The sequence below is a fragment of the Anolis carolinensis genome, unplaced genomic scaffold (assembly GCF_035594765.1).
Source record: "Anolis carolinensis isolate JA03-04 unplaced genomic scaffold, rAnoCar3.1.pri scaffold_10, whole genome shotgun sequence".
NCBI classification, from domain to species: Eukaryota; Metazoa; Chordata; class Lepidosauria; order Squamata; family Dactyloidae; genus Anolis; species Anolis carolinensis.
Window position 1 is genome coordinate 18,370,534 of NW_026943821.1, and position 26,500 is coordinate 18,397,033.

At 44.0% G+C, this 26,500-nt stretch overlaps 1 protein-coding gene across 2 annotated transcripts in view; it reads right to left on the minus strand.

The window, feature by feature from the left end:
• Positions 1-276: 276 nt before the first annotated feature.
• LOC103280536 (uncharacterized) overlaps positions 277-26,500 on the minus strand; it is a 29,702-nt gene continuing 3,478 nt past the window's right edge. Inside the window, exons 3-22 of one of the 2 annotated variants that reach the window (XM_062962147.1) lie at positions 17,583-17,661; positions 9,964-10,046; positions 9,704-9,758; positions 9,526-9,596; positions 9,338-9,368; positions 8,451-8,527; positions 8,296-8,368; positions 7,834-7,967; positions 7,559-7,709; positions 7,276-7,448; positions 7,036-7,161; positions 6,834-6,942; positions 6,565-6,702; positions 6,249-6,425; positions 5,977-6,123; positions 5,764-5,883; positions 5,565-5,673; positions 5,262-5,324; positions 4,952-5,146; positions 277-4,037 (exon numbers count right to left, since the gene is read on the minus strand). In XM_062962147.1, coding sequence (XP_062818217.1) covers positions 4,959-5,146; positions 5,262-5,324; positions 5,565-5,673; positions 5,764-5,883; positions 5,977-6,123; positions 6,249-6,425; positions 6,565-6,702; positions 6,834-6,942; positions 7,036-7,161; positions 7,276-7,448; positions 7,559-7,709; positions 7,834-7,967; positions 8,296-8,368; positions 8,451-8,527; positions 9,338-9,368; positions 9,526-9,596; positions 9,704-9,758; positions 9,964-10,046; positions 17,583-17,661 — 2,104 coding nt within the window. In that variant the 3' untranslated portion in view covers positions 277-4,037; positions 4,952-4,958. Of the gene's footprint in view, positions 4,038-4,951; positions 5,147-5,261; positions 5,325-5,564; positions 5,674-5,763; positions 5,884-5,976; positions 6,124-6,248; positions 6,426-6,564; positions 6,703-6,833; positions 6,943-7,035; positions 7,162-7,275; positions 7,449-7,558; positions 7,710-7,833; positions 7,968-8,295; positions 8,369-8,450; positions 8,528-9,337; positions 9,369-9,525; positions 9,597-9,703; positions 9,762-9,963; positions 10,047-17,582; positions 17,662-26,500 lie in introns of both variants that reach the window. The other variant, XM_008119893.3, reaches the window with a different exon arrangement.

A 26,500-nucleotide genomic window follows, 5' to 3' on the forward strand; every position in this document is an offset into this window, starting at 1 on the left:
GCTTTCATGAAGATCAATTTGCATCAGAGTCTCTGAAAACACATGATGTTTTAGCTTCTTTCTCTGGTTACAGAGATCATTCTCTTCTTTGATTTGGTTCAGACCACAAAAAGGAGAGATTGGGAAAATTTTTATCATTAATCCAAACCAGTACAGTCTCTTGGAACCAATGATTTGATGAATAAATATATTGATTCAATGGTCTTTCCTAGTTTTGCATTTCCATAAGGAATGTCTCCCCCGGCAAAGCATTTATAAACACAAACATACACACAGTTGTTCTAAAAAAATAAACAGATTTTATTTACACAGCCATCACGGTCACATAATCTTAACATGACACAGGGTAATGACACAAATATTTGCATAAACCAAACACCAGCATTTTCATTTCCTCTTAGGCCTCACCTATGCTGTCAATTTAATGCAGTTCAAACTGTATTATATGGTTAGTGTAGATTCATATAACTGTGTTAGATTGCATTATACGAGCCAACACTCACCATATAATACAGTTTGAACTGTATTATATGGCAGAGTAGGTGCAGGCCCTGGTAATTTGGGTCCCCCTCCCCCTCCCCAAAGGAATCCAAGGAAAGTATCAAATTAAAAATAAAGCAGTACATTTATTCTAATTTGAACAGATATTAAATATTACAACATTATACGATATAATCATATAAGGTAAGCTACAAAAAACAGAGCATATGGGATACTCTCATTGTTCGGTTCAAGGGCAGTTCTTCTCCAACGCTGAGCTGAAAGTTCTAGGATTTGCAGTGGAGGGAGGAGGGCCTTGGAAACCCTCCACCAGAGAAGCCTGGGCCTCCCCCCACTGTAAGCCCAGGACTATATTTGCACTAACTACATTCCCTTCCACACTGCCCCTTATCCCAGGATCTGATCCCAGATTATCTGGCAGTGTAGACTCATATAATCCAGTTTAAAGCAGATAATCTGGGATCAGATCCTGTGAAATAGGACAGTGTCGATCTCCCCTACATTGTAGTACTGTTATCTTCTCTAACTTCTTCCTCTTAGGCCCTGTCTAAACTGCCATATAATCCATTTTAAACCAGCGTGAATATGCATTCTGAAGCAGGATTATATGGCAGTGTAGATGGGGCTGGCAGCCTTATCTACACTGTCATTTCATGCAGTTTGAACTGTATTATATGTACAAAACATACTCAGGTTGCATCTACATTGCCCTATACCCAAGGATCTGATCCTAGACTATCTGCTTTTCCCAGACTCATATAATAAACAGATAATCTGGGATCAGATCCTGGGATAGAGGGCAGTATACACCCAGCCTCATACGCAGTTCAACCTGCATGAAAGGGTCAGTGTCGATGAGGCCTGAGTTTGGGTCTCCCTCCCCAAAGGAATTCATGGAAAATGCTAAATTAAAAGGAAAAGGTTACATTTATTCTAATTAAACATTAAATAATATGGAAAATGCTAAATTAAAAATAAAGGATTACATTTATTCTAATTATACATTAACTAATATAATGATATAATTTTAAATTACAATAAACCAAGAGTGGGGGGTTTCTCTCACTGAGCTGCTCAAGGGCGGCTCTTCCACTCCGGCGCTGGGCTGTGAGTCCTGGGGTTTGCAGAGGAGGGAGGAGGGCCTTGGGAACCCTCTGCTGCAAGAGAGGCCTGGGCCTCCCTCCCTCCACGGCCAGCCCTGGATTCACAGGAGGCAGCCCTAGAAGCCAAAGGGGAAGAGTAGCGCTTTCGCAGGGGAGTGGAGTCCGCTCCCACACAAGACAACAATAAATATATTAAATATAAATAATAAATAATAAATATATTAAACATGCATATTTTAAAAACAGCACATACACATTTTAAAAAACAACACATACACATTTTAAAAGTTTACAATAAAACAACAACAACAACAAAAAAGAAGTCCTGTCTTCTCTTGTCTTCTTCCTACAGGTGCCAGTCAGGGTCCATGGATGTTACGTGTCCCTCGATGGTCACGGTCCCTCGAAGGTCAGGGCCCGGGTCCCTTGATGTTACGTCCCTCGATGACCAGGGTCCTTTGATGTTAACTGTCCCTCGATGGTCACGGTCCCTCGAAGGTCAGGGCCGGGTCCCTTGATGGTATGTCCCTCGATGACCAGGGTCCTTTGATGTTGTGTCCCTCGGTGTTCCCTCGAAGGTCACGGTCCCTTTCTTCCTCCATCTGGAGTGGACCTGCAAGAAGCGCGAGTGGTGTTAATAGAGTCCGCCACCCCTCCTCCTCCTCCTTACTGGCTCCCAGCAGCCAAGCCTCCTTCCGGGTGAATCCAGGTGAGGAGGGGGCAGGTGTGTCAAGAAATATATGATGTTATGAAATATATTATGTGTGATTTGAGTGGGAAAGGTGTATGAATGCGGCCTAACTGGAATAAGGAATAAGGCCTGGAAAACTACAATTCATGGACTTGTCGTCTCCTCTCAAGAAACTGATCAACTTCAACAAGAAGGATGGTAAGAATGCTTGATGAATGAATGAATGATGAATGCATGTTAGATTATATGTGTAAATGTTGATGCAATATCCCCTTTTGTCTATGTAACCAATATGATTATTATAAAACCCAATACAGGAGTCTGTGTCTACTTCTGTCTACTGCCTAATACAACCTGTCTCACTGAAAGTGGAATAAAAGAACCTTTTGAAAGTACTTATGACAAGTGTGTGTGTGTTGGGGGGGGGCAAGGGGAACCCAAGGGGGATCTCAGCCCATCGGGAGACACAGCACCATGGAAGGAGGAATGGCCACCTGTAGGCGGCCACCTCTCCCCAAATGGAGCTGAGCCTCCCGAGCTGCCTGGACAGATGGAGGGGCTGAGACCCCCTGACCCTCCCCTTGACCCTTTGGATGGGGTGGGGACAGAGGAGGGGGCAATGGGGTTGTTTGGGGGGGAAGGAGGAGGGAGGGGAGGAGGGGTGGCACATCTGGGTGGGCAAGAGGGAGGGAGAAGCGCCCTTGAAGGGATGCCACCTTGGAGAAGGGAGGGAGGGAGGGGGCGGTGGTGGCATCCCAGGCCGAGAGGGAGGGGTCAGGGAGGGGGGGTTGTAGGTCAAAGGAGGCGGGGCCCAGCCCATGTGGAAGAGAAAGGCCCAGGGTGCAGGTGGTGGCCCCTCCCCAGAGGCGGTCCAACGGCGAGGCAAATTAAGCGGTCGCCTGTGGCGCACAGCCACAGGGACGCACTCGAGGCGCCGCCGTGTAAGCATGGTGCCTGCTGCCGTTGCCCGCCGCCATCGCCCATGCTTTTTTCTGCCTCAAGGCAATGGAAGCCCTGCGTGTGCGGACAGAAGTCTCATCGCCCAAAATGGCCAATGGGACTCCTGTGCGCATTCGCAGGGCTTTGATCACTCACGCGGATATGTAAGGCATGCCAGCCATCCATCTGCGTGAGCGATCGAAGCCCAAAATGGCTGATGGGACTCCTGTGCGCACGTGCAGGGCTTTGATCGCTCGCCGATGGGTGGCTCAGCTGGCGATGGGCCTGTGCATGTGTGCAGGCCTTCCAATCAACCACGTGGTCGATTGGAAGGACTGCGCACACACACAGGCCCATCGACAGGCAGGCGGCGGGCAAGGAGTCCTTGGACAGCGAGGGAGAGCAGGAGAGTGGCCGTGCGGACAGGTGGCTGGGCCTTCCATCGCCGGCACCGGTATTTATCAGCAATTTGTTTGGGAGGGTCGCCAAAATTCTGGTCACCTACTCCCAAAAATTACCTTGGGATGGCTCTGTCCCTCCCCTCCAGGCCCCCAAATCCCACACAGAACAGAGCACAGCACAGGGGCCTGGGCGGCCCAGATGGTCTTCCTTCTCTGCTCTGCTCTGTTCTGCTCCCCAGGGCCCCAGGGTGACGATGGGGCCCAGAATGGGGGCGGGGGGGCAGGGCTTCCCTGGGCCAGGGCTGGGCAGACTCCCGCCTCCTGAATGCTACTTCCCTTTGGTGATGCGGCACAGCTGGAGCGGAGGTGTTCCGGGCGGGCGCACGTGGGATCGTGGTGTTCCTGCAAAGGGAGAGAAAGCAGGGCTTGGGTCTCCTTCTACTGGTGCCTCTCTTTGGGCCTCAGCGGAAGGAGACTCGAAGGCAGACCTCCCTTGGCTGACCTGCTCCCCTCTCTTCTCTCTTTTCTGCCCTAAGAGTCTCCGCTGCCTGAGTCTCTACACTCCAGGCAGATCAGACTTAACACTGTTGACTGAGCTCTTTAAAAAAACAACCTCCTTTCTTCCCTTTCTTTTCCTTTCCTTCCTTTCCTTTCTCCCTTCCCTTCCCTTCCCTTCCCTTCCCTTCCCTCCTTTCCTTCATTCTTTTTTCTTTCTTTCTTTCTTCCTTTCTTTCCTTCATTCTTTTTTCTTTCCTTCCTTCTTTTTTTCTTCTTTTTTCCTTCCTTCTTTCTTTCCTTCCTTCTTTCTTTCCTTTTCTTTCCTTTTCTTTCTTTCTTTCTTTCTTTCTTTCTTTCTTTCTTTCTTTCTTTCTTTCTTTCTTTCCTCCTTTCCTTCCTTCCTTCCTCCTTTCCTTCTTTCTCTTCCTTCCTTCCTTCCTTCCTTCCTTCCTTCCTTCCTTCCTTCCTTCCTTCCTTCCTTTCCTTCTTGCTTTCTTTCTTTCTTTCCTTTCCTTCCTTCCGTCCTTCCTTCCTTCCTTCCTCCCTCCCTTCCATCAGTCCCACTAACCCTCCCTCCTTCCCTTTCTCCCTCCTCCCTTCCTTCTCTCTTTTTTCCACCCTCCCTCCCTCTCCCCATTTCCTCCCTCACTCCCTCCTTCCTTTCTCCATCCTCCCTTCCTTCTCTCCCTCTATTCCTCCTACAACCCTTCTTACCTCCTCCCTCCCTTCCCCATTGCTTCCTCTTTTCCCTCCTTCCTCCATTTCCTCCTCCCCCTCCCTTCCTCCCTCCTCCTTCTTTTCCTCCCTCCCTCTCTTACCAGTCCATCAGGCGGGTGGCCTCTTGGCGTACTCTGGGGGGTACCTCTCCCGCCTGCAGGGAGCCGCCAAGCGCCGAAGAGCAGCCCGCAGCCCTTGTCGGTGGTGTAGGGCGGTGACCCTGGCAAGGATGATCTTAGTCTCCCTGCCAACTCGCCTGACTTCAGGGTCACGGTCTTCAAGGAGGTTCATCAGCCCTGGAAGGAAGAGAGGAAAGGAGGAGGAAAGGCAGGTTAGCAGGTGAGGGGTGGCCCATGGACCCCCCCGGGAGGCTCTCTCCCCAAGGCCCAGCGCCTCTCAGGCCCCACTTACAGGTGTGGTAGGTGTAGAGGTTCCTGTCGGCACACATCTTGTAGTTGTTGTGCAGAATGTGGCCTGGAGAGAAGAGAGGGACCACTTCCATGAGCAAAGACCCCCCACCCTAGACCCAAGGAAGGGGAAGACCCAGAGGGCCCAGGGGGAGGGAAGGGGAGGAAGGGGAACCTGAACCTGAGCTCTCCCCAAAGAGGCTCAGGATCCCCAGAAGGGGGGAAGAGGCCCCTCCTGCTGCCCCAAAGGCGGATCTGGAGGCCAGGAGTGGGCACAAAGGGGGCCAAGACCCTCCCAGTTCCTTACCGACTAACATGGCTGCCACCTTTCTAGCCGATGGACGTTGGCTTTTAAAGATACGGAGGCAGCCATACACCTGTTCCTCCAACTCTTTCCTGGGGCGGCAATGATGGATCTAGAGAAGAGACAGGGGTCAAAAAGGGGGCTCCTTCCGCCCACCGGGCATAAGGACCCTTGACTCCCATGCCTCAGGGTGGGCACTCACCAGGCGCTTGGAGATCTTATGCAGCAGCTCCTGCAAGCTGAAGGTGTCCTCCGCCAGAACGCTGTCCTTCAGGTGCCAATTCAGGACGTCCGCCGCCTCCCTGAGGGTCTCCCTCGCAGTCTGCAAAGAAAAGAAGAAAGCTGAGTCAGTTCCACTTTCCTTCCTACCTTCCCTCCCTCCTGAGCCCCAGCACTGGGCCTCCCTCCCGCCTACCTTGGCCACCTCCTCATCCTCATCCTCCACATGCATCAGCACCACCAGGAGGTCACTGATGGTTTGACGCTCCTGAAGAGGATGTCCCGGGCGCCAGATGAAATGCCGGAAGCATTCGAGGGCTGCCGTTCGGATGTTGGCCGCCTCCTAAAAGGGAGAAGGAAAAGGAGACCCTATTTCTCCCTGTTTCTTCGCATGAAGCCCCTTCTCAGGGCTTGGGGAGAGGGGGGAGCCAGCGCCCTCCCCAAAAAGGCCCAGGGGTTAAGACTCACATGGTGGAAGAGGCGGCGGCACGTGGCAGTTAGGTGAACCTTCGCAAGGGCCCGGTCTTCAATATGCAGCAGGGGCTCCAGCTGGCCAGCCAGGTTCAGGAACTCCATGGCGATGTTAGTGTGCGGTGATTGCATTCCGCCGATGATGCCGTCTAGGAGTTCCTGAAGGCCCATGGTCTGAAAAGAGAGAGAAAGGAGGATACAGTCAATGCAGAGAACTCCCGACCATAGCCTTCCCCCTTGTTTGGGGAAGGTCCTTCCTATGATCACAAGAGCCTCTCTGTGGTGCGTAGAGCCTGGGCTCTGCCTGGCTTACCTCCCAGTATGTCTCGCAGAGCAGGAGAAGGCCCTGCCTGCTCTGATCTTGGACGGCCAGGCTGTGATGTTGAAGCCAGGCCGTCAGCAGTGCCCAGGTCTTCTCCGAGGAGTGTGGGCGCTGGCCGATCTGCAGCAGCTGAAAGACAAGAAGAGAAGCATGAAGGGCTGGAGCTAGGAAGGGAAGCACTGCCTCTCCTCTCCTTGTCTCCCCAGCCTTGCCCTAAGGCCCCTTCCAACCCATAACCCTGGCTGAACAACCCTCCTCACCTGGACGTAGAAGGCCACCACGCCGGCCGAATGCTCCAGCGGCGCTTCTTTCTCCCAGATGGAATGCAGGTGCTGGAGTAGGGAGGAGGAGGAGGACTTGAGGAGGCTCCTGGAAGACAAGAAAGACCCCTGTGAGGGAACCCAGCCAGAGAGAACAAGCTGGGCTTCCTCCCTGAACCTCCATCAGCCCTTAGTTCCTTACCGCAACTGGAGGGCTATCCCCTCAGGGCAGATGCTTGGGTCATCTTCTAGCATCCACTCGGAGGTCCTGTTGAAGGACTTTGGTGCCACCCTCTTCACCAGCACGATGATGATCTTCGCCAGTTCTCTGAAAAAGAAAGAAAGAAAAAGGATTACTTACTAGTGAAGGATCTGAGTCCCCCTTCAGCCCCCCAAAAGGGCTGGGAGTCCCGCAGACCCTTCCTCCCCACCCTCTCCTTACTCTGGAGGAACGTAGCTGTTGCTCCGGTTCCTGCTGGGTGCCTCCAACCCAGGCCTTGTCACCTCGATGAAGTTGGTCACCAAGGCGAGCAGAAGCTCCAGGAACCACCCCTCCAGGCGCGTGCTGTCCCTGATGTGTCTGACGATCCCGCCGATGGCCCGCGTCGCTCTTGCCTGCGGAGAGAAAGAAGGAGGCTCAAATGCAAGGAAAGGTCAAGAAAGAGGGGACCCCGTTCTCCTTCCCCAGCCCCCTAAAAACAGAGTGCAGGTGGGGAGGTCCTTACCGTGGCCGCATCAAAAGTAGGGCTGCCCTGTTCCTTGCCCTCCTGGGCCAGCCAAGGTCCCTCCTTCACCTTGGCCAGGAACAGGTCCAGCGCCGCTTCCAGGCAACAATATGGTGAATTGAGTACGGCGCTTACTAATTCACCACATGCCCTGTGAATGAAGAAAGGGAAGAGGGAGCCATGGTCAAGGTCAGCCTTGGCTCCAACCCTATGGGGAGACCGCTCAGGGTCCCCTGGGGATAGGGGAGTGGCACCCCCAGGCCCAGCTTTCTTACCTCCCGTCGGACTCCAGAAAGTGGTCCGTGGCCATCTTTAGATGTTTTCGGGCCACGTAATCCACTGCCTGCGTGACCTCTGCAGAGGAGGAACTGCAGACCAGCAGGCAAAGATGGTGCAGGTGTTGTTTTGCCTGTGAAGAAAAAAAAAAAGAAGAGAAACAATGTCACCTGGCAGCCATGGAAAGGCTCCTGGGCCAAAAGTGCAGGGAGAGCAGTGGCAGGTGAATGCGTGTGTGATGCTTGCTGGAAGGAACTGGGCATTGGGGTCCCTACATACCTTTCCAGTGGCCAAAGAGACCACTGGGTAATGGCAGGAGCTGAGAAGAGCAGCCTACCTGAAGGCTGGACATCTCTGGACAAACCTGCCACCTAGAAGGTCGATGGGGCATCCTGGCGGCGTTGGGCGATGCCTCCTTGGTGGTGGCTGCAGGCCTCGCCAGGGGGAACTCTAAGCTTTACCTGTTCTGGGTCCAGGGAGGACCATCTCCTCGGGTGCAGGGCAGGATCTTCATCTTCGCCGGGTCCTACGGAGCTGGAAGAGAGGCACAAGAGGTGAGACCTGGTAGGACAAGAAGGGGGGCAACGGTCACCCCTCCTGGCGAAGAGCAACGTACCTGCTTGTACTGGGGAGAGGGTCCCACACCTCATCCTCCAGGCTGGGGATGTCAGCCAGCGTTGCCGCTTCGGAGTCCTGTAAAAGACAATGGAGAAAAGGAGTGAAATAGGGGCTGCCCCCTTCCCTCATGGGTGTGGGGCCAAAAGGGAAGGAATGGGAAGACAGCCCAGGGGAGGAAGACTAGGAGTTGGGAATCACCCTGGACCACTCAAGTCTAGATGTAGTCAGATAGATGATAAGACTAGATTGAGGGAATCCTTTCCCTGTTTCCAAAGCATGCCCAGATAGGCTCTACTGTGTTTCCCCTCTTTCTATCCTGTTTACCTTATATCCCTTACTTTGATGTTAGTAGAAATGTGAATCTTCAGGGACACTAACTTCTCATTAGTCAGAATGTTTTATGGCCCCAATAAACTGGACCATGAAGTCGGAACCATTTTGGTTCAGTCTCTTCTCTCTTTGTTCTTCAAGCTAATAGCAGCATCTTGCTGTCCCTCTAGGCAAGATGTGACTATCTAGATGTTTGTTATTTTTCCTTAGAAACTACTCTAGAAAGCTAGACAGCTCCCAAACCTTTCTATCTACAATGAAATTCTTTTTACCTGAATAAATGTTTTTTGAACTTTTACTGAGCCTCTGCAATTGATAGCCATCCTAACAGAAAAAGGCTTCTCTTTGCTCACCGCGTGTAAGTATCTGCTGTTTTTGAAAGTCTGCTTTTGCTACTCTGCTACACTTTTGGTGGAATCTCCCCCACAGAGGGTTAAATTGAGTCTAACCACTCAGAGATTACCACAATACAACTGTAGAGTGAGGAGAGGAAAAGAGGTGTGGGGATGGAGAGGAAGCAGCCCCCCTTTTTGACCACCCCCTTCCCTCTCTTACCATCGATGTCTTCAGAGGGGGCTCTTGGACACTGCAAGGAGAGAGACAAGAAAGCAAGGTCAGAAGAAGTTCTCTCCTGTCTCTCAGATGGAGCCCACCAAACCCCCTGGAATAGGGCTGCAGGCGAGGCCCCCTTGGCCTCACTTGGGTGGTGGAGGGGACCTCTGCCTGCCATGGGAAGGACCTACCTCTCTGTATCGAGGGCCCGGGCCGCCCCCTCCTCCAGGACCTCCGAAGGGATCCCAACTTCCTTTGAACCCTGTTGAGGAGAAAGAAGAGGGAAGTGGATGCTCTGAGCAAGAACCCATCTCCCGAAGGAAGGAGAAAGGCAAGCTCTTCCCTTTCTAGCCCCCTTCTTTCACTCACCAACTCTATGGGTTGTTTGTCCTTTGGTGAAGTCAGGATTTGCTCCGAGAGGAAGCTGCTAGAAGGACAAGGGAAAGAAGAAGAGTTTGAGATCCCTGGCCGCCTTCTCCCTTCCATTCCCAAGGCCAGCCCCATCCCAAGGCCCTTGCCAGCCCCTGGGAAGAAGGCGGCGTCCTTGGATGCCCCCCTCCAGATCTCTGGGCCCCCAAAACCCCAACCCCCAGCCTGGCCTTCCCCCCCAAAACATGAATAGGAGGTACCTCTCTGCACTCTCTGAGGTCTGGTTCTTACGCTCCGCCTGAAGGCTGCTAGCCTCCCAGGGGAGCTTCTCTCTCCCCAGAAACTGCAAAGAAAGAAAGGGAAACTCAAGGTTCCACCAAAGAAGGGCTTCTCTGCGTCAATCTCCCTCTTTCCATCCCCTCTGTTTCTAAGAACTGGAATCCCCAGTAAAGTTTGGACTGTCACCCCCAGCATTCTTCTCCATTGGCCACAGTGCCAGAGGCTGCTAGGATTTGTCAACAGCCTTCTTGAATTGCTTTGCTCAGAACTGGACACAGGGTTATTCCAAGTGAAGAAGTCTGAGCAAAGCAAAGCAAAGTGAGACTACAGTAGAGTTTCACTTATCCAACACTCAGTTATCCAACGTTCTGGATTATCCAAGCCATTTTTGGAGTCAATGTTATCAATACATCGTGATATTTTGGTGCTAAATTGGTAAATACAGTAGTTACTACATAGTATTACTGCATATTGAACTACTTTTTCTGTCAAATTTGTTGTATAACATGATGTTTTGGTGCTTAATTTGTAAAATCATAACCTAATTTGATGTTTAAAAGGCTAACCCCTCCTTATTATCCAACATATTCGTTTATCCAACGTTCTGCCGGCCCGTTTATGTTGGATAAGTGAGACTCTACTGTATTATTTATTTATTTGCTACATTTATATGCCGCCCTTCTCAACCCGAAGGGGACTCAGAGCGGCTTACAAATTAAATTTACATACAATATTATATTATTAGCATAGGACAATACTGGCAATAAATTACTATATTGTACTGTATCAATATATTGTAATATTATTAGTAATATTACATGTAAAATATAATATATAATTAATATTATATTGTATTATTAGTATTATATCGTATTACAATATAATATTATGAATATTATATGTATATACAATATGTTATAATTATTATATATTATTGTAAATTATATTGTGTGTGTGTATATATATATATATATATATATATATATATATATATATATATATGAGCTCCGATGGCAGAGTGACAGAATGACAAATATGATAGTTAAAACCAATATACTGTATATACTTGAGTATAAGCCTAGTTTTTCAGCCCTTTTTTTAAGACTGAAAAAGCCCCCCTCGGCTTATACTTGGGTGAGGGTCCTTGTTGGCTTATATTTGGGTTAGCTTATACTCGGGAATATATGGTACATTTATTATTTTTCTCTATTATTGTTGCTACTATTACATTTATTTTACTGTATTTTTATTATTATTAATAATACATTTATTATTTCACTCTGATATTATTATTATTATTATTATTATTATTATTATTATTATTATTATTATTATTATAATATGAGAGTCATGCGTGAGTTAGGGCCTTTTACCCTAGCACTCAAGACCTGGCTCTTTACTAGAGCTTTTAATCTATGTTAATTTTATCAATATTTGTATGTATGTATTTTTACCCTTTACAATTTTATCTTGTAAATCGCCTAGAGCATCTTGGATGGAGGGCGATTAATAAGTGATTAAATGATGATGATGATGATGATTATTATTATTGCATTTATTATTTTATTCTATTTATTATTACATATATTATTTTCCTGTATTTATTATTATTATTATTACATGTATTATTTTACTCTATTATTATTAAAAGGATACATAAACACATTTACATTGAAGATTAGAATAATGATTTGATCAGAGTTGGACAGTCTTTTCTTAAATTTGAGCTTTATATAAATATTCAAAAACATTTAACCTACTGATGCTTCATTTAATGTAATTTTACTGGTATCTATTTTTATTTCTGAAATTTACCACCCTCAGCTTATACTGGAGTCAATGTTTTCCCAGTTTCTTTGTGGTAAAATTAGGTGCCTCGGCTTATATTCAGGTCGGCTTATACTCGAGTATATACAGTAAGTAAGTAAAAACAATATAAACGTAACATTCAGATACAATAAACAAATCAAAAGCACAAGATACAAAAACAACCATAAAAACAGATAGGGAAGGTGATAAAACGAACATCACAATCAATGGATAAAATGGGGGCAATCAGGTCAAAAGTGCATAAATGTTTTAAATAAATAAATAAATATTCTTGCACTCAATCACATTCCCATATCATGTGATTAAACACCCCTCTTTGTTCACAACCACGCCAACATCTATCCTTTACCCCTGTTTTTTTTTAAAAAAAGTGAAAGTTGTGCAGGAGTTCTGTACCATTTTTGTAACATTTTCCTTCTTGCTCATCTTAATACATTGTACTTTTATTTTGCTATATTACTTCTTTCCCTTTGAATGTCTTTCCGCTCAATTCCCATGTCCATTCTCCATGTTTGGAAAATTTCCTCTACTATTTCTTCTTTTACCGTTATGATTTGTTTGTACAGACCTCCTGCCACCTTCTTTTCCTCTCTCAAACATTTCCTAATCACCTTCTCAAATGGACTATCTAGTTCTCTAATTTTTTCCCTCCGTCTTACAGCCCTGCTTTGAATCACATTAATTCATTCTCATTATTGATTTCTAACCCTGACTCTGCCTGAAGTCTACAATACAGAGAAGGGATTCCCCAAAGTAGAAAGGCAAGAGGCCACTACAAACAGAAATATAATCCAATAATATAAACTATAAGACAGTTTGCCATCTATATGCTATAGTCATGGAAAATTTAATGTGCAGACAAGGATTGTCGAGTTTCAAATTATATTAAATTATTCAAAATACATGTCTCTAAACCAAAATCATCCTTATATAGGAAAGGTGAGAATTCCTAAAGCAGAATCCAAAACAATATACTGTATATACTCGAGTATAAGCCTAGTTTTTCAGCCCTTTTTTAAAGACTGAAAAAGCCCCCACTCGGCTTATACTCGGGTGAGGGTCCTGGTTGGCTTATATTTGGGTCAGCTTATACTCAAGAATATATGGTACATTTATTATTTTTCTCTATTATTATTGGTATTATTACATTTATTATTTTTCTCTATTATTGTTACTACTATTACATTTATTTTACTCTATTTTATTATTATTATTAATACATTTATTATTTCACTCTGATCTTATTATATTTATTATTTTACACTATTACTACATGTATTATTTTCTTGTATTATTATTTATTATTATTATGACATGTATTATTTTACTCTATTACAGTAGAGTCTCATTTATCCAACATAAACGGGCTGGCAGAACGTTGGATAAGCAAATATGTTGGATAATAAGGAGGGATTAAGGAAACGCCTATTAAACATCAAAATAGATTATAATTTTACAAATTAAGCACCAAAACATCATGTTATACAACAAATTTGACAGAAAACATAGTTCAATATGCAGTAATGCTATGTAGTAATTACTGTATTTACGAATTTAGCACCAAAATATCACAATGTATTGAACACATTGACTACAAAAATGCGTTGGATAATCCAGAACGTTGGATAAGCGAGTGTTGGATAAGTGAGACTCTACTGTATTATTAAAAGGATACATAAGCACATTTACATTGAAGAAGATGAGAATAATGATTTAATCTGAGTGGGACAGTCTTATCTTAAATTAGAGCTTTATGTAAATATTCAAAAACATTGCTTCAATTAATGTAATTTTATTGGTATCTGTTTTTATTTCTGAAATTTACCACTATCGGCTTATACTGGAGTCAATGTTTTCCCAGTTGTTTTGTGGTAAAATTAGGTGCCTCGGCTTATATTCGGGTCGGCTTATACTCGAGGATATACAGTAATCAATGTGTTACAAATACAGTAGAGTCTCACTTATCCAACATTCTGGATTATCCAACACATTTTTGTAGTCAATGTTTTCAATATATCATGATATTTTGGTGCTAAATTTGTAAATACAGTACATAGCATAACTGCGTATTGAACTACTTTTTTTGTCAAATTTGTTGTATAACGTGATGTTTTGGTGCTTAATTTGTAAAATCATAACCTAATTTGATGTTTAATAGGCTTTTCCTTAATCCTTCCTTATTATCCAACATATTCGCTTATCCAACATTCTGCCGGCCTGTTGGATAAGTGAGACTCTACTGTACACATGTTCATAGAAAGCCTAGCTCTTATACTCAAGGTTTGTGAGTCCAATGATACAAAGTTCATGTTCCACATAGAAGACTGTGCATTCAAACCTATATGTCCAAATTTGTAAATCTTTTGAATCCAAAATTTTAAATAAATCCAAAGTTTATAACCACCCACGACCAGTTTTGACTGTGTAGTCTTCCTCAGGTGGTAGTTTACAAAGGTACAGAAAACCTAGAATAGCCAATTTTCCATTGTAGCAAGTTCTTCAAATAAATAAATTCAATGTATAAGTATCATCGACGGAGTATACAAGTGTTTTATAGCCACTCATATGTATTCCCTGTAGGTCCATCCCATCGATGATACTTATACATTAGGTGACCTTGGGTAAGTCACACTCTCTCAGCCTCAGAGGAAAGCAGCAGCATCCTCTCTTTGAACAAGTCTTGCCAAGCAACCCCTGTGATTGGATTGCCATAAGTTAGTAAGTAAGTAAATAAGTAAGTAACTTTATTTTTCTACCCCGCCACCATTTCCCGGCAGGGACTCGGGGAGGCTACATGGGTCAGAAGCCCAAAATACAAAACAATAAATCAGTTAAAACATATTGCAATGCAAACACAATAAAATCAGCAGTTATACAAAACAGTTACCTTAACCAAAACAATACAGTAAATCATAAAATCTCAGTTAACATATAAATCAGATAAAAATAAGATCAGTTAGAATAAAATAAAATAAAATGGGCCACCAGTTTGGTGGAGGGGATGGCATGGTTAGGAATGGCTTGAAGGCACAATGACCTAATCTAACCTAAAACTAGGAAATGAAGCACCTAAATATTAGGAATTATATAATAATAATAATAATAATAATAATAATAATAATACTTTAATAATAATAATAATAATAATAATAATAATAATAATAATAACAATTATGTTTTTATTCTGTGTGATAGTGGAATCAATTGTATGGCACTGTTGTGGACTTTTCTTGTAGCTTTGAATCCCGGCTGATTTCTGACTGGTGGAATACTTTGTTGGGAGGAGTTAGCTGGCCCTGATTGTTTCCTGTCTGCAATTCACCTGTTTTCAAATTGTTATTCTTTATTTATTGTCCTGGTTTTAATTTTTTTTATAATTCTTAGAGCCAGGTTTAGGAGGTTTTGTTGGAGCCAGTGGGAGTTTTGTGGGAGCCTGGGAGGGCGCTGAGTGGAGCACTATAAGTTACCTTTAGTAAAAAGATTATCTTGCGACCTTTATGAGGACCACATTACCATTTCACAGATGGGAAAACTGAAGGTATAAAACAGCTAGACTTGTTACCTTGAACTAAGATTTGAAGACTTGAAGATCTAACAGCCTTCTGGCTATTAGGAATTGTGGGAGTTGAAGTCCAAAACAACTGGAGGGCCAAAGTTTGCCCATGCCTCATTTACACTATTCTCTACAGATGTTGCAACACAGACTTTACATACTTTCATCCTTTTTAAGCTTTTAAGATGAAAATAACAACCCCTGGAATAAATCCAATTTTCATTCTGAAAGTCTGTACACTGTGGTAGTGTATTTCAATTATAAGAGCAAGTACCAGTTGTTACAAAATGGATCTTGGAGCCCTCGTGGACAAGTTAAACATGAGCCAACACAGTGGCAGTGCCTTAAAAATCCAATGGGATTTTGGCCTGCATCAATAGGAGTTTCTAGATCCAGGGAAGTCATGCTATTCTGCTATTCCAGGGAAGTCATGCTATTTTACTCTATTCTGCCTTGGTCAGGCCAAGGAATACTGTATCCAATTCTGAGCACCACAATTGAAGAGAAATGTTGACAAAATGGAAAGTGTCCAGAGGGCAAGTAAAATGATCAAGGGTCTGGAGAACAAGCCCTATGAGGAGCGGCTTAAAGAGCTGGGCATGTTTAGCCTGCAGAAGAGAGGGCTGAGAGGACACATGATAGCCATGTATAAATATGTGAGGAGAAATCATAGGGAGGAGGGAGCAAGCTTGTTTTCTGCTTCCCTGCAGACTAGGACGCGGAACAATGGCTTCAAACTGCAGGAAAGGAGATTCCACCTGAACATCAGGAAGAACTTCCTCACTGTGAGAGCTGTTCAGCAGTGGAACTCTCTGCCCTGGAGTGTGATGGAGGCTTCTACTTGGAGGCTTTTAAGCAGAGGCTGGAGGGCCATCTGTTGGAGGTGCTTTGAATGTGATTTTCCTGCTTCTTGGCCAAATGGGATTGGACCGGATGGCCTACAAGGTCTCTTCCAACTGTAGAATTCTATTTATGTTTTACTAATTGCTTATTATTGATTGTTGTTGGTTTTAAACTGCATTTGTTGTTGATTGTTGTTGGTTTTATTTTGCATTTAATTGCATTATAACAAGCTGGAAGCCACTTTGGGTCCCTTTGTGGGAGAAAAGTGGGATATAAATACATGTCACTAATGCTTTGTGATTGTGAATATCAGGTACAGAGCTTTCTTCAGATATGAAATTGGTCCATAAAAAAGTGGTCCCTACCTAAATATCTTAAAGGCACCAGCTTGTGCTTGATCTTGAAAACTAAACAGGGTCAGCACAGGTTAGTACGTTGATTGGGAGCCAACAATAAATATCAAGTGTTGTACACTAGATTTCAGAGTAGGAACTGGTAAAAACACCCCCAAGTATGCCTTATCTTAAAATATCCTATGAAATTAATAGTCATAATAAGTCAACAGCTGACTGAATGAATGCACACACTACACCAACTTGCCCAAAGCTCCACTTTGCCAACTGCTTAGAATCATAGAATAATAGAGTTGGAAGAGATCTCATGAGCCGTCCAGTCCAACCCCCTGCCAAGAAGCTGGAAATCGCATTTAAAGCACCCCCGACAGATGGCCATCCAGCTATGCTATCCAAAGAGCTGTTCGGAAGTGGAATTCTCTGCCCCAGAGTGTGGTGGAGGCTCCTTCTTTGGAAACTGGATGGCCATCTGTCAGGGGTGCTTTGAATGTAATTTCCTGCTTCTTGGCAGGGGGTTGGACTGGATGGCCCATGAGGTCTCTTCCAACTCTATGATTCTATGAAAGCACTAGCGCTATCTCTCTCTCTCTAGGCTGGAGTAAGGAGCCTCTGATGGCCTAGGGGATAAAAGCCTCGTGACTTGAAGATTGGGTTGCTGACCTAAAAGCTGCCAGGTTCGAATCCCACCGGGGTAGAGCACGGATGAGCTCCCTCTTTCAGCTCCAGCTCCATGCGGGGACTGAGAGAAGCCTCCCACAAGGATGGAAAAACATCAAAACATCCGGGCATCCCCTGGGCAATGTCTTTGCAGACGGCCAATTCTCTCACTCCAGAAGCAACTCCGGTTGCTCCTGACAAGAAAAAAAAAATCTAGGCTGGAGTTATACTTTAAACATATACCTGTTCCATCTTACAAACGAATTCAGCTTAAGAATAAGCCTACAGAACCTATCATTTTTTAAATTTGGGAACTGCCTATATTTTTCGAAGGTTCGTGGGAGGGAGAGGCCTCCTTCCTTACCTTGGACGCTGGCCTCACTTCAATTATCTGCGTCCGGGGAGAGAGCTTCTCCGCGCGCGTTCCTTGTGTCTCCGGAGGACTGGAAGGGGACAAGAAAAATGTATTATTTATTGAATTACTACATATATTTCTACCCTGAAGGGGACTCAGAGCAGCTTGAAAAAAACTTGAAAATGCTCAAGAAAACCTTATGAGAAAAAGTAAGTATCGAGCCAAAAATGGGGGCGCGACTATTGCATGGTGAGGACTATTATATACATCTCCCAAGTGCTCCTCCCTCTGCCCTGCACCAGCCAATCACCTCCCACATGCAAATTCCCCCTACTTCACAATTCCCACTAGCAGAGCCAGCCCTAGGTAATTTTCAAGTGTAAGCAAGCAGTATTTTTGATGGCACCCCCTGCCCCCGCTCCCGCCTGAGATGAATAGAATATATATGTGTGTTTTATATATATATATATATATATATATATATATATATATATATATATATGGCACATATGGTCCCTGGATATGTATGTATGAATGTATGTATATGTGTGTGTGTCTATATCTATATATCTCTATCTCTATATATCTCTATATCTCTGTATCCATATCTATCTATATCTATATCTGAAAACCTGTATGTGTGTATGTGTCACGGTGTCTGTCCACACAGACAGCCTCTGGCCTCCACAAACAGGCTATAGTTCCCAGTGCTGAGGAGCCACCGAGTCACTCCATCACAGGTCCGCAGTTTGGGGGTCCTCCTCGATTCAGCGTTGACGCTTCAAGCACAGGTGTCGGTGGTGGCTGGGAGGGCCTTTGCACAACTCAAGCTTGTGCGCCAACTGCGACCATACCTCGTGAAGTCTGACTTGACCACGGTGGTGCATGCCTTAGTTACCTCTAGATTGGACTACTGTAATGCGCTCTACGTGGGGCTTCCCTTGAAGACGGCCCGGAAACTACAATTGGTCCAACGATCGGCGGCCAGATTAATAACGGGGGCAAGTTACAGGGAGAGATCCACTCCCCTGTTTAAGGAGCTCCACTGGCTGCCGTTCATTTTCCGGTCCCAATTCAAGGTGCAGACCATCATCTATAAAGCCCTGAACGGTTTGGGACCCACCTACCTCCGTGACCGTATCTCCTACCATAAACCTGCCCGATCTTTACGCCCTTTTATCACCTATATCCCAGGCCCGCCTTGTGAGTACAAGGGAGACGGCCTTTTCCGCTGTGGCCCCCCGACTATGGAATGCACTGCCCACTGAGATCAGGCAAGCTCCCACTCTGTTAGCTTTTAGGAAAGATTTGAAAACATGGCTCTTCCGCTGTGCTTTCGGTGAGTAATTTTGCTATATATGTCTGTGTTACTCCCCCCTCAGCATTTATTTTCTAGACTGCCCTACTTTCTTGTGTCACTGCCCACAATGGAGTACCCCCTCTGTCCCTCTCACTCCGAGTTTTATCCTTGTGTCCATGCGGCCTGACCTTGTTTAACTGGTTTTTTTTTTTTTGGATTTCTTGATGTAATGTCTATTATCATCTATTGTATTGCTTTTAATTGTGTAATGATATGTTGTTTTTATATGTTATTATATTGTATTGCTCTGGGCGTGGCCCCATGTTAGCCTCCCCGAGTCCCCGTTGGGGAGATGGTGGCGGGGTATAAATAAAGTTTTATTATTATTATTATTATTAAATCTGTCTGCATAACAAACACAGCAGAACTGAGCACCAACTAAATTTACTGGAGGAATTTGGGGGATTGGCTTCACATGGTGGAAGTTGTAGTTCACCGTGCATCAAGTCAGAGCACTGTGACTCCTACTGGGGAATGTAGAGGAGTTGTAGTTCACCTACACCCAGAATGCTATGAACCCAAACAATGATGGCTCTGGGCCAAAATTGCCATGCATACCTGATATGCACAGATTTGAATACTGGTGGGTTTTGAGGGGAATTGGCCCGGACATTTGGGAGTAGTAGGTACTGGGATTTATAGTTCACCTGCAATGAATGAGCACTCCGAACCCCTCCGATGATGGACCAGGACCAAACGTGGCACACAGAGCCCCCATAACCAAAAGAGCATATTGGACAAGTTTGGGGGAAAGGGAGTTATAGTTCACCTGCATCCAGAGAAACAGTGACCCCCACCGACAGTTGACCAAACTTTGCACAGAGAAGCCTCATGACCAACTGAACTGCAGGGGTTTGTGGGAATAGGCCTTGATTTTGGGAGTTGTAGTTCCCATGCATTCAAAGAGCACTGAACCCAGCCAACGATGGATCTGGATCAAACTTTGCACACGACTCAACATAGCCTGCGATGGATACTGACAGATGTTTTGGGACAATTGCCCCGGGACTCTGGGAGTTGTGGTACTTCACCCCCATCCACAAAGCACTGCAGCCAGGCGATGACCAGCCAACAACAGATCTAAACCACACTCGGTACACAGACCCAAAATGGCCAACTTTGAATACTGGCAGGGTTTGGGGAGGATTGACCCACGATTCTGGGAACTGTAGTTCACCCACTCCAAACTGAGAATATCTAACAATCAAAAACAAATCATGCCTTTTTTAAATAACCCAGGCATCGCTGGGTTCCCAACCTGGTGTGTATGTGTATGTGTGTGTGTGTGTGTGTATTATGTATATGTATATGTATATCTATATATCTCTATCTCTATCTATCTACCGTGTTTCCCCGAAAATATGACAGTGTCTTATATTATTTTTTGCTCCCAAAGATGTGCTAGGTCTTATTTTCAGGTGATGTCTTATTTTTCCATGAAGAAGAATTCACATTTATTGTTGAACAAAAAAAAAAATGAACATTTATCATATACTGTACAGTAGTTGTCATCATAAACCAGCATGACCAGACAAACTGTGAATCCTATCAAGAATTTCTTGTTACTACCATTATTTCCATGTACAACTGGTATGCAAATTTACCGATCCTGCATGCTCTGGTGTTCTGTTTGGCAGGCGCTGGGCATGCTTCCAAACAAAAACTTTGCTAGGTCTTACTTTCGGGGGAGGCCTTATATTTAGCAATTCAGCAAAACTTCTACTAGGTCTTATTTTTTGGGGATGTCTTATTTTCAGGGAAACAGGGTATATATCTCTGTATCCATATCTATCTATATCTAAAAACCTGTATGTGTCATGGTGTCTGTCCACACAGACAGCCTCCGGCCTCCACAAACAGGCTATAGTTCCCAGTGCTGAGGAGCCACTGAGTCACTCCATCAACTGACATTGCAGGTTACAGTGAGCACAATGAACATGTAACCTCAGCCCCTGCCAATGTCCTTCCCAAACACTACGGTCCACCACCCAAGGAACGCTTTCGTTTGGGGACCATTTCATCCTAGATTTTGCAAACCTCGGGAGCTCTCTCCCATGCGTCCTCTCCTGCCGAAAGCAGGAAGCATCTCCCCTAGATTTTGCATTTTCCTCCACCACAGGCAGGCATCCCAGGTTTCTCCATTGCTGTGAAATTTGCATGACCCACCTACTGCCCTTTCCTTTCAAATCTGTCTGCATAAAAAACACAGCAGAACTGAGCACCAACTAAATTTACTGGAGGAGTTTGGGGGATTGGCTTCACATGGTGGAAGTTGTAGTTCACCGTGCATCAAGTCAGAGCACTGTGACTCCTACTGGGGAATGTAGAGGAGTTGTAGTTCACCTACACCCAGAATGCTATGAACCCAAACAATGATGATTTTGGGCCAAAATTGCCATGCATACCTGATATGCCCAGATTTGAATACTGGTGGGTTTTGAGGGGAATTGGCCCGGACATTTGGGAGTAGTAGGTACTGGGATTTATAGTTCACCTGCAATGAATGAGCACTCCGAACCCCTCCGATGATGGACCAGGACCAAACGTGGCACACAGAGCCCCCATAACCAAAAGAGTATATTGGACAAGTTTGGGGGAAAGGGAGTTATAGTTCACCTGCATCCAGAGAAACAGTGACTCCCACCGACAATTGACCAAACTTTGCACAGAGAAGCCTCATGACCAACTGAACATACTGCAGGGGTTTGTGGGAATGGGCCTTGATTTTGGGAGTTGTAGTTCACATGCATTCAAAGAGCACTGAACCCAGCCAACAAAAAACTGGGAAAACATTGACTCCAGTATAAGCTGAGAGTGGTAAATTTCAAAAATAAAAATAGATACCAATAAAATTACATTAATTGAGGCATCCGTAGGTTAAATGTTTTTTGAATATTTACATAAAGCTCTAATTTATTCTAACTCTGATTAAATCATTATTCTCATCTTCTTCAAAATAAATGTGCTTATGTATACTTTTAATAATAACTAGCTGTGCCCGGCCACGCGTTGCTGTGGCGAAGTATGGTAGTATGGGAAATAAAGTATTGAGGAATTGGTGGTAGTTAAGGTAAAGGGTAAAGGTTTTCCCCTGACATTAAGTCCAGTCATGTCTGACTCTGGGGGTTGGGCTCATCTCCATTTCTAAGCCGAAAAGCTGGCATTGTCCGTAGACTCCTCCAAAGTCATGTGGGATGACTGCATGGAGCGGCGTTACCTTCCCGCCAGAGCAGTACCTATTGATGCACTCACATTTGCATGTTTTTGAACTTCTGGGTTGGCAGAAGCTGGGGCCAACAGTGTGGGCTCTCTCCACTCCCCCAATTCAAACCTGCGGCCTTTCGGTCCAGAAGTTCAGCAGCTCAGCGCTTTAACACGCTGCGCCATCAGGGGATATTATTTCCTAAAGATTGTGAATATACAATATTTCTGATTGGTTTTTTTGTCTGTTGGAGGCAAGTATAAATGCTGCAATTAGGAAAAATGATTAGGATGTAATGGCCTTGCAACTTTAAAGCCTGGCTGTTTCCTCCCTGAGTGATTTTTTTGTTGGGAGGTGTTAGCTGGCCCTGATTGTTTCCTGTCTGGAATTCCCTTGTTTTCAGAGTGGTGTTGTTTGCGATATTTTATGTGCTTCTACTGTCTGTGGCCCTGAGAAAACAGAGGATTTGACAGACTTTGATGATGGGAATATTTTGTTGGGAGGTGTTAGCTGGCCCTGATTGTTTCCTGTGTGGAATTCCCATTTATTTACTGTCCTGGTTTTAGAGATTATATTGTTCTGCATTATTCTATCCCATAATTATTTCATATTAAAGTAGAATCTCACTTATCCAACATTAGCTTATACAATGTTCTGGATTATCCAACGCAGTCTGCCTTTTCATAATCAATGTTTTTGTAGTCAGTGTTTTAAACCCATTGTGATATTTTAGTGGTAAATTTGTAAATACAGTACAGTAGAGTCTCACTTATCCAACATAAACGGGCCGGCCGAACGTTGGATAAGCAAATATGTTGGATAATAATTTTGTTGTTTTGTGAGTCGCCGTGATGCCATCACTCTTTTATATATATAGATAGAGTGAAATAATAAATGCAGTAAAATAATAAATGTAACAATAGAGTAAAATAATAAATGTAATAGCAATAAGAATGTCAGAGTGAAAAAATAAATGTATTAGTCATAATAAAATAGAGTAAAATAAATGTAATAGTAACAACAATAATAGAATAAAATAAATGTAACAATAATAGGGTAAAATAATAAATGTACCATATATTCTCGAGTATAAGCAGGGGGGGGCTTTTGCAGTCCTAAAAAAGGGCTGAAAACGCCAGCTTATACTCAAGTATATACGGTATATCAGTGAAACGGGGAGAATCGGGAACCCTCTATCCCAATTGCATGGAGGAGAGATCAAGTCCCCTCCCCTCCTCCCAATCTAAGATTATCCTTTACATGCAGCTTCCTACAAACTCCTAAAAACTCCAGCAACCTTCTTAAATGATCAAGGCTCTGCGATTGGTGCAAATCCCTTCCCTTCCAGGCTTCCAATTTGTTCCAGGATTTTCTGCATTTTCCCTCTTACAATACTGGTTTGAAACTGCATAGAAATGTCAGCGTGGATAGATTATTATGCCTTTAATCCTCCTTTATTAAGAGCCCCACTTTCCATCTGAACGTGCTCTAAACAGGGTGTCCCAAAAAAGGTATACACACTTAAAAACAGATACAGTAGTGTCTCACTTATCCAACATAAACGGGCCGGCAGAACGTTGGATAAGCGGATATGTTGGATAATAAGGAGGGATTAAGGAAAAGCCTATTAAACATCAAATTAGGTTATGATTTTACAAATTAAGCACCAAAACATGTTATACAACACATTTGACAGAAAAAGTAGTTCAATACGAAATAATGCTATGTAGTAATTACTGTGTTAACGAATTTAGCACCAAAATATCACGATTTATTAAAAACATTGACTACAAAAATGCGTTGGATAATCCAGAACGTTGGATAAGCGAGACTCTACGGTACCTTAATTGAGGTTTGTTTTCTCCCATGTTAAACCCATTGGAATTAATAATGGAAATCAGGCCCTTTCTACGCTGCCTTATGTCCCAGGATCTGATTCCAGATTATCTGATTTAAACTGGATTATATGAGTCTCCACTGCCATATAATCTGGGATAAGAAGATAATCTGGTTTAAGATCCTGGGATATAGGGACAGTGTGGAAGGGGCCTCAGGCTGAATCTATGCCCTAATTCCCAGGATCTGATCCTAGATTATCTTCTTATCCCAGATTATCTGGCAGTGTAGATTCATATAATCCACTTCAAAGCAGATAATCTGGGATCAGATCCTGGGATATAAGAGCAGTGTGGAAGGGGCTTCATGGTGAATCCACACCGCCCTATATCCCAGGATCTGATTCCATATTATCTGATTTAAACTGGATTATATGAGTCCCCATTGCCATATAATCTGGGATAAGAAGAAAATCTGGGATTAGCTCCTGGGATATAGGGCAATGTAGATCCAGCCTCAGATTTACCGTATATACTCAAGTATAAGCCGACCCAGATATAAGCCAAGGCACCTAATTTTACCAAAAAAAACCTGGGAAAACATTGACTCCAGTATAAGCCGAGGGTGATAAATTTCAGAAATAAAAATAGATACAAATAAAATTACATTCATTGAGGCATCAGTAGGTTAAATGTTTTTGAATATTTACATAAAGCTCAAATTTAAGATAAGACTGTCCAACTCTGATCAAATCATTATTCTCGTCTTCTTCAATGTAAATGTGCTTATGTATCCTTTTAATAATAATAGAGTAAAATAATACATGTAATAATAATAAATACAGGAAAATAATAAATGTAATAATAATAATATCAGAGTGAAATAATAAATGTATTAACAATAATAAAGAATAGAGTAAAATAAATGTAATAGTAGCAACAATAATAGAGGAAAATAATAAATGTAATAATACTACTAATAATAGAGAAAAATAATAAATGTACCATATATTCTCAAGTATAAGCAGACCCAAATATAAGCCAACCAGGACCCTCACCCGAGTATAAGCCGAGGGGGGCTTTTTCAGTCTTAAAAAAAGGGCTGAAAAACTAGGCTTATACTCGAGTATATACAGTAAGTTTTGAACAAAGCAAATTAATTACATACATACATAATTTTATTACGGTCCATGGACCCACAGCTGTTAAGTGAATAACATACAAGAGTTTACAGAACAGTCAAACTGGGGAAATTGCTTAACAAGCACAAACTACACAAAGTCAGGTAATACCATGATCAGAGACTAGGCTCTTTCTCAGCCTTGCTGCCACTGCAAGGAACTTTAAAAGGTGACTGGAAGTGTGAAAAGGTAAAGTCCAAAGAGAGTTGAGGAGGGAGTTTCAAGGAGACTTGCCATAAGTCGAATATGATATTTTTGGAGTAACCCTTTTGCCCCTGGTCCTTTTGTCCCTGGTCCTGTCCACCACTGGAATGGCCCCCGAGAACATAAGGCACCATTGTGCAAGACATGGTTCATGCCTCACAGTTTTACAGTCAGTTGAAACATTCTGATACTTTTAATAATTTTTCCATATGTGTTGTATGATGCTGCCAACACACAAGCTGTTTATTCCTGTCCTCTCCCTGTATATATTATTAATACCAATGTACAGCTTTATTGATATCCAGTGAGCCCCCCTCAGTATCCACTGTTGACTGGTTACAGCTCTCTCCATGGATTCCAAAATCTGTGGATGCTCATGTCACATTATATGCAATGGTGTGGTAAAATTGCATTCCTTATATTACAGTAGAGTCTCACTTATCCAACATAAACGGGCCGGCAGAACATTGGCTAAGCAAAAATGTTGGATAATAAGGAGAAATTAAGGAAAAGCCTTTTAAATATCAAATTACGTTATGATTTTACAAATTAAGCACCAAAACATCATGTTTTACAACAAATAGACAGAAAAAGCAGTTCAATACACAGTAACATTATGTAGTAATTACTGTATTTATGAATTTAGCACCAAAACATTGCAATGTATTGAAAACATTGACTACATAAACATTGACTAGGTAAAGGTAAAGGTTTCCCCTGACATTAAGTCCAGTCGTGTCCAACTCTGGGGGTTGGTGCTCATCTCCATTTCTAAGCCGAAGAACCGGCATTGCCCGTAGACACCTCCAAGGTCATGTGGCCGGCATGACTGCATGGAACGCTGTTACCTTCCTGCAGGATTTGAACCTGGGACCTTTCGGTCTGCAAGTTCAGCAGCTCAGTGCTTTAACACACTGAGCCACCTAAGGGAAGCTCTGGCCCAAATGGGAAGGGGGTCCCCAGAGGAGGGGGGGGCTGCCTTCTCCCTTTGGGTCTCCAGTCCCTTTGGGGGTGGTGGTGGGGGGGGGGGGGGAATTTGCATGTGGGAGGTGATTGGTCCAGGAGGGAGAGGAGGGAGGGGCCCCTGGATGGGAGGGGGGATATGCAAATTTTGGCCAGTGGGAATTGTGAGGTAGGGGGGGAAT